At 37.4% G+C, this 13,367-nt stretch overlaps 1 protein-coding gene across 1 annotated transcript in view; it reads right to left on the reverse strand.

Annotated features, from left to right (window-relative positions):
* Positions 1 to 12,903, reverse strand: part of OLFM3 (olfactomedin 3) — a 118,591-nt gene extending 105,688 nt beyond the window's left edge. Inside the window, exon 1 of the mRNA XM_072420015.1 lies at positions 12,502 to 12,903. Within this exon, the coding sequence (XP_072276116.1) occupies positions 12,502 to 12,561 (60 nt within the window). The 5' untranslated portion in view covers positions 12,562 to 12,903. The remainder of the gene's footprint in view (positions 1 to 12,501) is intronic.
* Positions 12,904 to 13,367: the final 464 nt, after the last annotated feature.

Genomic DNA, 13,367 nt, shown 5'->3' on the forward strand with positions numbered 1-13,367 from the left:
AAAGCAGAACTATATCTAAAAACAACAACCAAAAAACTGTGATCAGATGGGTCCTTTTTTGTAGAAGGAACAGGCAATGTCCCTTCGGCAATAAAATATCCTTATTTTAGCTGTCCTCTATATGATATGGATGACTATCTTCATCTAATTTTCCCTGTTTCCTGATCTTTGACTATCCTGATTGGCTGGGCTGGGTGAATTGGTTTACATGGTTATACTTTTTTAAAAATCTGGGTTTACATCAACTTTGATGATTCCCAATAACCGGATTAAACCATAGTATTTTATACCTGACAGCAATTTAGCACTATATTCCTTAAAAGTTATAAACATGAGGTCTACAAATAGTACACAGTAATAATATTAAGCAATATAAAAGATGCAGGTATACTGCTTTGTGTTATTATTGAAGTTTGTTCAAAGACAAGGTCTGGAAAGCAGCACATCTGCACCAAACTTTCTCAAGTGCCTTAGAAAAGACACAATAGACACAATAAAACACCAAGTTTATTAACAGACCCCTAAATGAGAATCATCTTTTTTTCTGCCATTGCAGATATCTGAACTGATGTGAAAGCAGTATGTGTTCTTGCAGTAAGCGGTATGTGTATGTAAGGGTTAACTTTTACTTTTCTATCAAACTTTACAGCAGTGGCAGGCTGCATCTCTGAAACATTACTTTCCAATAGCATCTACAAGAGACATAAATCTCTACTCTTTATTATCTGTCTGAAAAGTTGCAAGGAAGAGAATATTGTAATCTTAACAAAAATATATGAAAACATGTAAACCATTCAGACCTTATAATGCAATATTAATGCCACATCTCCGAAAAAGAGAAAAAAAATGTTCAAAAGAAAAAGGAAAAGCTCATCAATATTCCAGACCTGTGTACTAACAGGAAAAAAGCATGGATTTTATTGTGATCATATTTTGGATTTATTACTGCCTCCAAATGCAAAGAAGCCAAGTAATCAGGAGGCGTGAGACTAATATTACTGTGATACTGACAGACAGCGCTCCGAACGCAGGCTGAATGAGCAGTTATATGAAGTGAAGACACTTAAAACTTCACAAGCTGAAGCATAAATATCCATAAGACGAGCATGAGATTTTATATAAGCTGCTTGATAATAACATACTATTTCTTGTGTACCTTGTAATCTTATACAGTTAGGTCCATAAATATTTGGACCGAAACATCTTTTTTCTAATTTTGGTTCTGTACATTACCACAATTAACTTTAAATGAAACAACTCAGATGCCGTTGAACTGCCGACTTTTCAGCTTTAATTCAGTGGGTTGAACAAAAAGATTGCATAAAAATGTGAGGAACTAAAGCCTTTTCCTACACAATCACTTCATTTCAGGGGCTCAAACGTAACCGGACAATTGACTCAAAGGCTATTTCATGGGCTGGTGTGGGCAATTCCTTCGTTATGTCATTATCAATTAAGCAGATAAAACGCCTGGAGTTGATTTAGGGGGGTGTGTGCGCTTGTATGTGGAAGTGTTTGACAGACAACATGCGATCAAAGGAGCTCTCCATACAGGTGAAATAAGCCATCCTTAAGCTGCAAAAACAGAAAAACCCATCTGAGAAATTGCTACAATATTAGGATTGGCAAAATCTACGGTTTGGTACATCATGAGAAAGAAACAAAGCACTGGTGAACTCAGCAACGCCAAAAGACCTGGACGTCCACCGAAGACAACAGTGGTGGATGATCACAGAATCATTTCCATGATGAAGAGAAATCCCTTCACAACAGCCAACCAAGTTAACAACACTCTCCAGGAAGTATGCGTATCCATATCCAAGTCTACCATAAAGAGAAGACTGCATGAAAGTAAATACAGAGTGTGCACTGCAAGGTGCAAGCCACTCATATGCCTCAAGAATAGAAAGGCTAGATTGGACTTTGCTCAAAAAACAAAAAAAGCCAGCACAGTTCTGGAAAAACAATATTTGTACAGATGAAACCAAGATCAACCTTTACCAGAATGATGACAAGAAAAAAGTATGGAGAAGACGCAGAACAGCTCATGATCCAAAGCATACCCCATCATCTGTAAAACATGGCGGAGGCAGTGTGATGGCTTGGGCGTGCATGGCTGCCAGTGGCACTGGGACACTAGTGTTTATCCATGATGTGACACAGGACAGAAGCAGCCGAACGAATTCTGAGGTGTTCAGAGACATACTGTCTGCTCAAATCCAGCTAAATGCAGTCACATTGATTGGGAGGCATTTCATAATACAGTTGAACAATATTCTAGAATGGCCAAGTCAGACATCTGATCTGAACCCAATTGAGCATGCATTTCACTTGTTGAAGACTAAACTTCAGACTGAAAGGCCCACAAACAAACAGCAACTGAAAGCCGCTGCAGTAAAGACCTGGCAGAGGATTAAAAAGGAGGAAACCCACCATCTGGTGATGTCCATGAGTTCAAGACTGCAGGCTGTCACTGCCAGCAAATAGTTTTCAACCAAGTATTAGAAATGAACATTTTATTTTCAGCTTTTTCATTTGTCCAATTACTTCTGACCCCCTGAAATGAAGTGATTGTGTTAAAAAAAGGCTTTAGTTCCTCACATTTTTATGCAATCTTTTAGTCCAACCCACTGAATTAAAGCTGACAGTCTGCAGTTCAACTGCATCTGAGTTGTTTCATTTAAAATTAGTTGTGGTAATGTACAGAACCAAAATTAGAAAAAAGTTGTCTCTGTTCAAATATTAATGGACCTAACTGTATGTAGAAAGATGAAGCTGGTGCTGTTTTGCAGCATACAAGAAAAGCAGAGTTCTTCAAATTGGGTGAAACTGGCAAATTCAGCAAATCTCTTCCCTGCTTGGCACATTTTTGATTCACCTTAATTTGTTCACACAAGATTGTCTGATCTGTATAGCATTTTCCAATTTGTGAATCCATGAAGGTAGCATTCATAAATCAAATGAGTCTCCATACATTACAGCAAGACAAATGGGAGGAATTAAAAAAGTGCAATCGTATGTTGGTAACTTTTTTAAATAATTGCCGGGGAAGGGGCTTAGGGGTACCTTTTGGGTAGAAGAAATAAAAAGTTAAAAAAAATGCTGGCCTTTGGGACGCAGGTCAACCTTACACATAGCCAAAAACGATTTTTAGTGTCACCTAAACTGATCTGACAGGCACACATTTCTTATTGCTGAAGGATCCCCCAACAACTTGAGGAGGAACCCTGATTGAGAAAAATTGCTGAATATCCTCTTTGCAGCTTTAACACTTTTCACAAGATTTGATGTATGTCAGTGAGTCATTTGTACCCAATAAGCCCAAAGTGCACTTGTGAGCATTTTGTAATATAGGAAGACCTGGTTTAAAATTATTTATTTAATTTTAATTTAAAAGATATTCAGTAGGATTATTTACATATTATTGGATTACTTTGCAATGTGTTGTTAATTTTTTTTTGTCAATTAAGTAGCTTTTGTCTGTTCTATAATATATTGGACCCCAGTTTGATTTGCTTTCCAGCAGATGAACTGCAGACGCCTTCCAGTCCTCTGGTGTCTACAATTCCAATGGTCCAGCACATATTTATATATTTAATTCTCCACCACTATAAGCTTTATTAAAGGGGTCTGGTGAGCCCGTAAACATGTTGGCTCCTGTTTTTGTGACATTTTATGTGGCAAAGAAAGTCAACTATTGGCTTTTCCAGTTGACATTTTGCCACTCATTTCTTGTAAACAACCCATTTTACAATTCATTAAACATTAAAACACGTCTGGTTTACTTTTAAAATGGATACATTATGATACAGAGATGACATATTGATAGGATATTTTAATTTGCACGTCAGTTTTTACAAATATTCTTTCTTTCTACAGACTCTCATTACTTCCGTTACTAATCACCACCACTTACTGTTTCTGCTACAGTATAATAGTGTCACCTACATGTTCTCTTAAGGGTTGGTGAGCTGAATAAAGGAAAAAGGAATTTCAGTGGGTGCCAAAGAATATATTCTACCAAACTAGTGAATAAAACCATGTGCTTAAAAATGCGCATTAGTGTTTAAAATGACACTAGCACTTGGTTTATTAGTAGCTACTACCTGATTCATGTGTGATCATATGAGTGTAATAATGCAGGTTACAACACTTGACAGACTTTGCTAGTAATTTTTTAATCCTAACAAAGTATATTCACATTAGTTATCATTAATCAGTGCCAACAACTCCTTCCTCTCCTTTACACAATAGCAACTTTCTTCTACATTTTATATTTATTTTTTATCTGTTTTTGTTGATTTCGTTTGTTACTTTTTGCACGGTTGCATAACATGAAAAAACAACTCCACCCTATACAATCTCTAATCATATGTTAATTAAAAACAGCTTTTTATAATATATTTTATCTCAAATAGATTAAAGTAGTTGATTTGAGGTTTGAGGTTTGCATGTGTTATATAGCATGAAGCTTGCTGCTTCTGACTAGTTCATGGCTAACAGTTAATGGGACTGGCATAGAAATGGAGTAGAATGGGCTTCCTGCCCCTTCACCAATTTATTCCAATCATTTAATTAAAAATACTATAGGCCAAAGAGGTAGTTTTACATTTAACTCACTTCAATATCCTCCACCTAGTATTTCTTGTCTCTTCTGTAATTGGTCTATTAAATCAACATATTGCTAGATATTATACTCTGCATTAGCTAGGTGGCTATATGTACCTGCTATTGTCTATATTGCACTGTATATTACACCGCAGAAGATGAAAGTGATATTTAAATGAAATTAAAAATAGAAATAATAGCAGGAATCCATGTTTCTCCATAACCAGAACCTGAAAAGTATACAAACTGTGTAAGACACAAGAAAGTTCCCTCATCCTTCAGAATGTGGGTATAGTAGAGGTAGGCTTTTTGTATATCTGCCTACCTTTGGACAATAGAAGAATGACAAGAAACTTTGTAGAACGTGAATACCAGATAGTAGAAGCAGTGTAACAATCTATTCTTTGATGACTTTGAAATAACATCTGGACAGGTTTCTAACCTGAACCTTAAGTAATAGGAAAGCAATGTCTGTTTGCAGCCAACTGCCTAAAAAGAGTAAGTCTTCTCGGGATATGTATTTTTATAATATCTTTATATTATATTTCAGCTTCAGGCAAGCCACTAAATACACAGCTGAAATACATATATAAAAGCTGTTTTGCCTGCCCTTGGATTTGAAAGAATATTGAATCAGTATGAGGATTTTGACAATTTTGCCAGGAATATGAAACAGGTTGATTTACCTGTGCTGCAGTTTATTGACACAGCTAGGTGAAATTCTTTGCCTGACTCACTTTCAAGGGAAGCCGATGGAATAGGAACATGGTTGTGCTGTTGGGCTGTATGTTCTTATATCTGTTTGAGGACTTAGGGGCATGAAACTGATCACCTTGATTTATATTGAAAATTGAAAGAGATTACTCACTAATTAGCTAAACGGGATTTGAATATACCATTGCTGCCATAACCATCTCCTTCCTTGCAACAATTTAAAAAAAAGGGTTGCTGGAAGTACAAACATCAGGCTTCTCGTCTCCTTCCTCCCGAAGAAGTGGATTTTTCCACAATTTAAACCCTTTGGGGGTATTCTGTAAGGGGAGGTCATTATATATACCCGCAATTTATTGTGTTTTATGTATTTGAAATGATGTTTGTTTTTAATGTTTATTATGATCAAAATTTTGTTATTTTTCTAATTAATATTGATTATATTGGCTTTAAAAGTCCCGCTTAAAATTGATGTCTTTCATCGCATATCTTTTCCTATGAATGTTAGGGATGTGGCCTGTTTAAGATAAAGAAATGTATATAGGTTGATGTTTCTTTAAATAGGTGAAATTCTATTTAATACCTTTGATTGGACAGTTGGGTTATGATCAGACCCATAACAGGACCAGACAGTTCAGTGCAGATCTGGGACACTGGCACCTTTCCAGCCATTTAGCCACCCAAACCATTGCAATGGTTCCTAAGGAACTAACATTTGCACAGGTGATGGTGAACATCTCACTGCCAACCCCTATTTATACTCAATGGGTTGCTGGGGATGAGAGAATACCCATAAAATGGTTTAGAGGCATGATGATACAATACCACACAGCAGCCTTATAGATAGGCTGAACATAGCCTAATGGAGAAGAAACACACCTCTAATCCCCCAGCTCACTCTACCTCTTACCTCCTGTAAGCATGTTACCTGTCAGCACATTAACATGCAGCACCTGATTGGCCCCAGGTCTTGCTCCATTCTCTCCCAGTCCGAGTATTGCTATGCAGAGAATTATATGAAGCTGACCAGAAGAAGGCAGTTTAAATGCATTAAAATACATCGAGTGCAATTTTAAAGATTACTAAAGTGCATTACATTTGTCACAAGTTAATCTTTAACACTTATTCATCTGATTGCCTTAGATTACTATACCTTACTGGCCTTTGCGCTGTGTCATAAAATAAAAGCCAAAGCCTTAAAAAAAATGTCACATCCGATTCTTTCCACATTTTATGATACCATTTTGTGGCTGCTATGCCTTCAGCAAATTCATCATTTCACATATAGGAACAACAGACACGCAGTACAAAATTCTGAATTGGAGCTGCTGAAAGCATACCCGTGAGTTATGGCAATGCCACACAGCTGATTAGCATATTAACACAATGCAAATTTAATTTTTATGGAAAATCAAGTGTACTTTATAACAGAAAGCGAAGATGAAAAGCAAGACTTTCTTACCATAAATTAAGAGGATTTCACTTGAATAAATATGAAGATCCAGACAAAACGAACATCATAAAAATGACCTTGCTTTAGATATTGTAAGTTGGTCAGTGGAATAAAGCTGGTGATTGACTCGCTGCAGGAAAACTGACCTGCCATCAACCCTTAACATCTGAATCAATACAGCCTTGTTCCATGCCAAATCATTCTGAATGCCGTACCAATACAACTGGGAATCCACTCCATGAGTTTGCCAAGCGTATTGAAAAAACATGCAATCTTGCATTTTCCTGGGCCAGAACAATCACTACCTTGTAATATAAAGGAGTTGCTAGTAAATGTTGAAGGGTATGTGGTAAAATGTCACATTAGACCTTATTTACAGAAAGTGCTATAATTCACAGCACGCACTGCACTTGATAATGGAGTAAGTGGATTAAAATTCTTGGCTTGTAAAAAGAAGGAGTGAAAAAACAAGATCAAATATAATTTGAGGTCTGCATCAAGGGAGAAAAACACAGGCTTGCTCAGACTGGTGTGGACACGCTAAACTCACGAGGGGTCCAGACTTCATTTGCCTTCCACAGGAAGTATTGGAGAGATGCAAAATGCCTTTCAGTTTATTCATTATGATTATAGTAATTCTAAAAACAAATAATAACATTACACATTGCAAATGATGATTTAAGTCATTGAAAACTGCCAGATTTCAGTTGTAGTTGCATTTTTATGGTCTGATCATTCATTCTACCTGCTGCCTAGATAATGGGGTAATGGCAATTTAAAAAAACAAAATATTATATAGCAGTGATCAGCAAGTTTTTGTTTTGTTTTTTCTGCCTGCTCTATACTAAGGAAAAATTAATCAGAATAAAGCAGCAACTGTCTAAGTATAAAAGCCTATGTTCTGCCAGCATACTTTAAAGAAATACTTCTGCTCTCTGTATAAAACACACCCCTGCTGAGTCAAAACCATAGTTCTCCAATCAGCAAGAAGCTTGAATTTTGCTGATTGGAGTTTTAAGAGTGACTTTAAAGCATAAGAGAATTGGTTCTCTGAAACATGTTGGCAGGAGCCAGGCTTTTCTATTCAGGTTGTAGCTTCTTTCTTAAGAAAACACACTTTCAACAGATTTTTAACATAATTTATTTTGATGCACTTAAAACATTTTTAGCCTATTTAAACTGCAAAAATGCACTTTGGATTGATGAAACCCAAAAACTAAAATTTCAACCACGGTAATGTTACAAAAGTAATTTTTGGGTTTCTTAAACCTACAGTTTTCATTAAAATATTATCTGGAAATTATGCTATGAAGGTCCCTGTTCAGGCATGTCCTGTGTATGGGTGACAACACTCTGTGTCTGCTTCTGTATTGTCACCCTATCAAAAACTCCACATTATAGACAACTTTTCTAGTACTCATCTCACAGGAATGATTTGTCATTGTCCCCATCAAAAGCCTACATTCAGCAATGGTCAACATTGGACTGCATGCAAGTAGAAATGAATTGATTTGCCACATCAGATCAACAGCATTCACAAAGACAAAGGAAACAATATTTTCTAAAGGAAAAAAACATGGCGGATGCTCATGGTAAGGTAATATTAAATATTATTCTGCCTTTAATTACATGCTATATCTGTGTATGTATTTTAATCCTGGCTCATCTATGTCTGCTGAAACCAAATTCCACTGCCCCTTATAAGTCCCTATTCTGTGTACAGGCTCCTCCAGACATAACTGTCCTTTTCATCCTGCATGAGGTATTATTATAATGCCTATGAAAGAAATCCAATATAATGTCATATAGAAATCTATTTATGGGTTTCATCACCAGGGAAGAAAATTGGACTGAATTCTGTTACTTCTAGGTGAAAGCAGATGCGGCATCGGTTTACACTCACCTGAAAGTGTTGGAAAATGGGGTGAATGAAATTAATATTTCTGCTCATTTGGCAAAGGCATGTATAGAATATTGTTTATAGACCTGCCAACACAAAAAAAATCATTTGGATAGTAAAAAATTTGGTGCAAGGTTTCACTCAAGATGCCACACTGGGATCCAAGTCCGGCAGTTACCTGTAACTGCACACCCAGACAGGGCTGCCATTTCCTTGGGGTTGCTTCATGAAAACTAAAACATAGGTAAAGAATTGTTCATAGCAAACCAGAGTTTCTTCCTTCATTCTAGGCAAGATAAAACAAGAAATATTGCTGATATAGGCAACAGCTCAGCTATTTTTACTTTCTCAATAAATCAGCTCACTGTTTTTCATTCTTATAGATGCATTCTGCATTGTGCTATAACAAATAAAACTCTTTATCACACGCCGTTAAATAACCCCAATGTAATTAAGCGTATTACAACAAATGTAGATCTTTACATTTTACCTAGGTTACTTTTTTGTCAATTTAATGAACTAGTAAATTATTAATGCATCTTATAAAATGATGAGGACAAGTTTCACCAGAACTGATATAACGGATGTACCTAATGACCAGTGATATCTGATTGGCTGCAGAGAGCTCATACACAGCACTGCACTGGTCGGTGTTGTAAAGTAAGTCAATGCAGTTCTTATAGACATAGCCAATGTGATTGTAAAACTAAGAAATACTGGCAAATTCTGATTGCTTGGGTTCATAAATAGCATAAATCTGTGAGGATTAGAAAAGTGTGCACACATGAAGATCAAGAATAAAATGTACAATTAAAAAAAATAGATTTTCTAATTTGTGACATATGTGAAAAAGATTATTTACATCCATGTTTTTAAACCTTTACTAGGAAAATTCATTACAGATGCTACCTGGCCATCACCATGATCCAAAAGCTTTAAAACTGACCTCAAAGTTTAGAATTCTTAATCAGCAGCATGACCAGCCATGCAACTAGCATTTTTAGAAGAGGAGGTCAGCCATGGTATCATCATATCTTTACAGTAAATGCTTCTTATTTATTATTTCTATAAAAAATACAACATGGCAACAAAGAGCACCCCAGCATAAGCCCATTGAATACAGACAAGTGATGGGAGAATAGGATTGGGCAGATCAGTATTCATTTCTGGTTACTTTGATTCACGCCCTCACAAATCTGAGATGGGCACATTTTTAAAAGACTTCACATCTCTGCCTATAAGTTTTAATGAGCTGGGTGACCAGAATGAGACAAATAATGGACTGGGGCAGAGTGGATTTTTAAAAATTCACTCATCTCTATTGATGATCTTCAAGAAGCACCTTAGGTGTGCCCAGCTGACCTGTAATGTTCATAAAGCCTTGACTGGAGCTTGATGCAGAACTGTGCAAGGAAGCATATCAGAAACGAAGGCCTCCAAGCAAATGTCTACTGTACACTGTTTTAACCCTATCTCTGCACTAAGGTAAGGTAAAGGAGTGTGGAATTAAATTGCTGCTGAAGATGGCAAATGCTAGAAAACAAGTGTCATCTTCAAGAACCAAAAGAACCAAAGTATCACATACATAGGAATTGTAAACACATTTTAGGGGTGCTTTGTAGATGCACACATCTGTTCTGTTAGGAAGATGCTTTTGTGATCCTTGAGATGATACTGTATAAAAATCGATGACAGCATTGTATATACAAGGCTAACAAAATTAATTCTTTCCATGTTTTACAAGTTTACCATTCCTGGCGTATATTTACTGCTTTAACATTTCATTGACGTATGTTAATTGATTGTAAAAACCAAACCACATTTTATTTGAAGTCAGACCTGGGCTAAACAGCACAGCACAATAAATCTTGTCATTGCTCATGGTACAAACACCAAGCCAGTTATTCTCCACCAGTGACAGCAGAATGTAGAAGACAGCATGTGGCCATTCCTCTCCATCCAACGTTACAACTGACTTGCAGAGTGGCAATGAGGCTTGACTGGTGACTAGAGGAAATTAAGGTGAACTTGAGGTGAAAAGTGCTGGAGTTTATATTAGAAAACAAAATCCAATAATACTGCATCTTTCTTGCTAGTATTATGCATACATTCAGAAATAATATTCAAACACTGCATGCTCTTATTTCTCTGTTATAGGCTTACAGCAATACACAGGATTCATAGTGTTCTCCAGCATGGTGTGCTGAAAGTCATTATTTTAATATACACGCTGTAATAAAGTAACTGATGTATTGGATCATAAGTACTGAAGAATTAAATATAATAACTCATTTGGAAGACCCAAAAATGAATTAACATTAAGGAAATCCAAGACATACATTCACCTATAGGTGCAATCTTTCAGTGATCCGTGCAACTTCAGACTTTCTGGACATCAGCATGCTATAAAGGTGAAGGGAAGGGGGCCAATGTGTCATAACTATTGCTGGCATGTATAAAAATTGTATTGGCATTGGTTAGGTATGCTGTGCTACCAATGAAGTATTTACACACATACATTTTGAAGAGCAACAAACTGCAATGTGTTTTATTGTAACAGAATATAATGTCATTGTCATTATTCAAAATAAAAAAGCCCTCTACCAATTAGACAAATTGGAAGACACACATCCCTGTATTTGTGTATATATATATATATATATATATATATATATATATATGTACATGTGTGTGTGTGAGAGTGTATTATAGAGTGGGTATATATATATGTATAAAGTATATGTGTATGTGTGTATATATGTATTTATATACACACATACAATTACTTCTTTCCCTGTGTATGCAGCAACTGTTATTCCAGTAGTTAGTAGACCCATATACGCCTGCAGATAATAAATACAGACCTCAGAATGCACACGGACAATTACATTAATAAGTAAACCTTAAACATTTACAGTTACATTAACTAGTCATATACATACATCAGGATGTCCATAGCACAATGCACTAAGGAGTGAACTTGCTAGGATGGGGTATTCATGTATTCTTCTACAGGGTACATGGTAGTCTAATTGGATTTCACATGCACCAGGGGGTAGAATTAGCTTTCTACCTAAAAGCTGCATCACTTTGCTTTGAACCCAATTCCAAAAAAAAATTTAAAAAAACAACATTCACTGCTGATTACATTTCCTGGACCACCAAGCGTTTACTTAAACATTAAGGAGAGAATCCTTAACTCCAAATGCCAAACCCATTATACTTCATTAAGATATAATTAGACTTGCACATCACAAGGCAGAACTGCATATGTATACCCTTCATCATGCCCTCAGAGATTTGCTTTCTGCCTGTGTTAAACAAATAGCATGCCAGCTAAAGCTCCCAGCATATCGATACAGGGGTCTATCTAAAGTCTAAGCAGGCTGAGAGCTAGGATTAGTTGGCATTCTGCTTTAGTGTGAAATTCAGCAAGGTCTGGCCAGCCTCCAGCCTGGAGCAGTAAACAGATTAGAGCATGGTAATGGTGCTGTCAGGAGCAGTTTTCCTCTGCTATCTATTGCTTTCAGGGGGAAGTTATGTGGGTTGTACAGGCTGCCTTTCCTACAATGCAAAGCATCATAAATAAAAGTTCTTCTAGCCTCCTTCAATGACTCCCTCCCAGTATTCCTCTGCAGTCATCACTGACCAGTAAAACAGACTGGTCCCTGATCAGTACAGCTATCTGCCCCAAACTAAGACCACATACACACATAGATGGATGGAGTGGAAGAGAAGATGTCTGGACTATAGCAGTAAGCACATCAAATGCATCATTCAAGACAAGGGGCCCCTGGCAGACAAGCAGCTAGCAGGGAGTTTTTTGTACCTTAGCAGGCTCCAGCAGAGCCAGGATGGTGATGATGAGGATGCTTGGAGGAGTCTGCATGATGCTGCTCCCCTGTCTGGACAGAACATCAGCACTGCTCCTTGCTGTACATCCTGCGCTGTCCCTGGTGCTGATCCAGCAGCCAAACTTTGGAGAAGGCGAATAGCTGGAGGAAAAAGGAGGAGGAGAGCTTCTAAGAGAGGTGATCAGACCTGGGCATCAGATGTGACATCACACTGGGGGGCCCCTGATTGCATGGATTTTGGGGTGTCTCTTCTAGGGGTAGTCAATACCCAGAACAGCTGTGCACAAATCCGCTTTCTATTCTTTTCTTGCCCCTTAGTTTCCTCCAGCTTGTCATTGGGTCCGGTGCCTTCCAGCTCTGTGTGTGCCACTGACAGTCTGCAGAGACGAGCTGTGCCCTCTATGGGAGGGATCGCTCACACCCCTTCGGTGCACTAGGGCATTCCTAATTCTCCCCACGCTGGGCACTGCCAATGAAGTCCTAAATGGTTAAACAGACAGGACAGCCAGGGGTTAATAGAGGAAAGGCTGTACATTTTCTTATGGTGGGTGGATGATTGCTGTGTTCCTTGTGCTGCCTGGGCAGTTATAGGGAGGATGAACACAATGACAGACCCTGCTAGGTAAAGGAACCCCTAGGAGAGAACATTGCACAGACATACAACCTGTTACCTGATTCCCTACTGCTCCTCTGATGGCAGACAGCAAAGACACAACTGCTTTATACATTTCCTCAATGCAAACAACACATTTCTGGTATCACAATGCACATTTACTAAAGTTGCAAAGGGTGGAACCAATTAAAAGGAATGTTTGGCAAACAAAAGTTACATTAATGAATG

Source organism: Pyxicephalus adspersus, chromosome 8 (assembly GCF_032062135.1).
Source record: "Pyxicephalus adspersus chromosome 8, UCB_Pads_2.0, whole genome shotgun sequence".
Classification (NCBI taxonomy): Eukaryota; Metazoa; Chordata; class Amphibia; order Anura; family Pyxicephalidae; genus Pyxicephalus; species Pyxicephalus adspersus.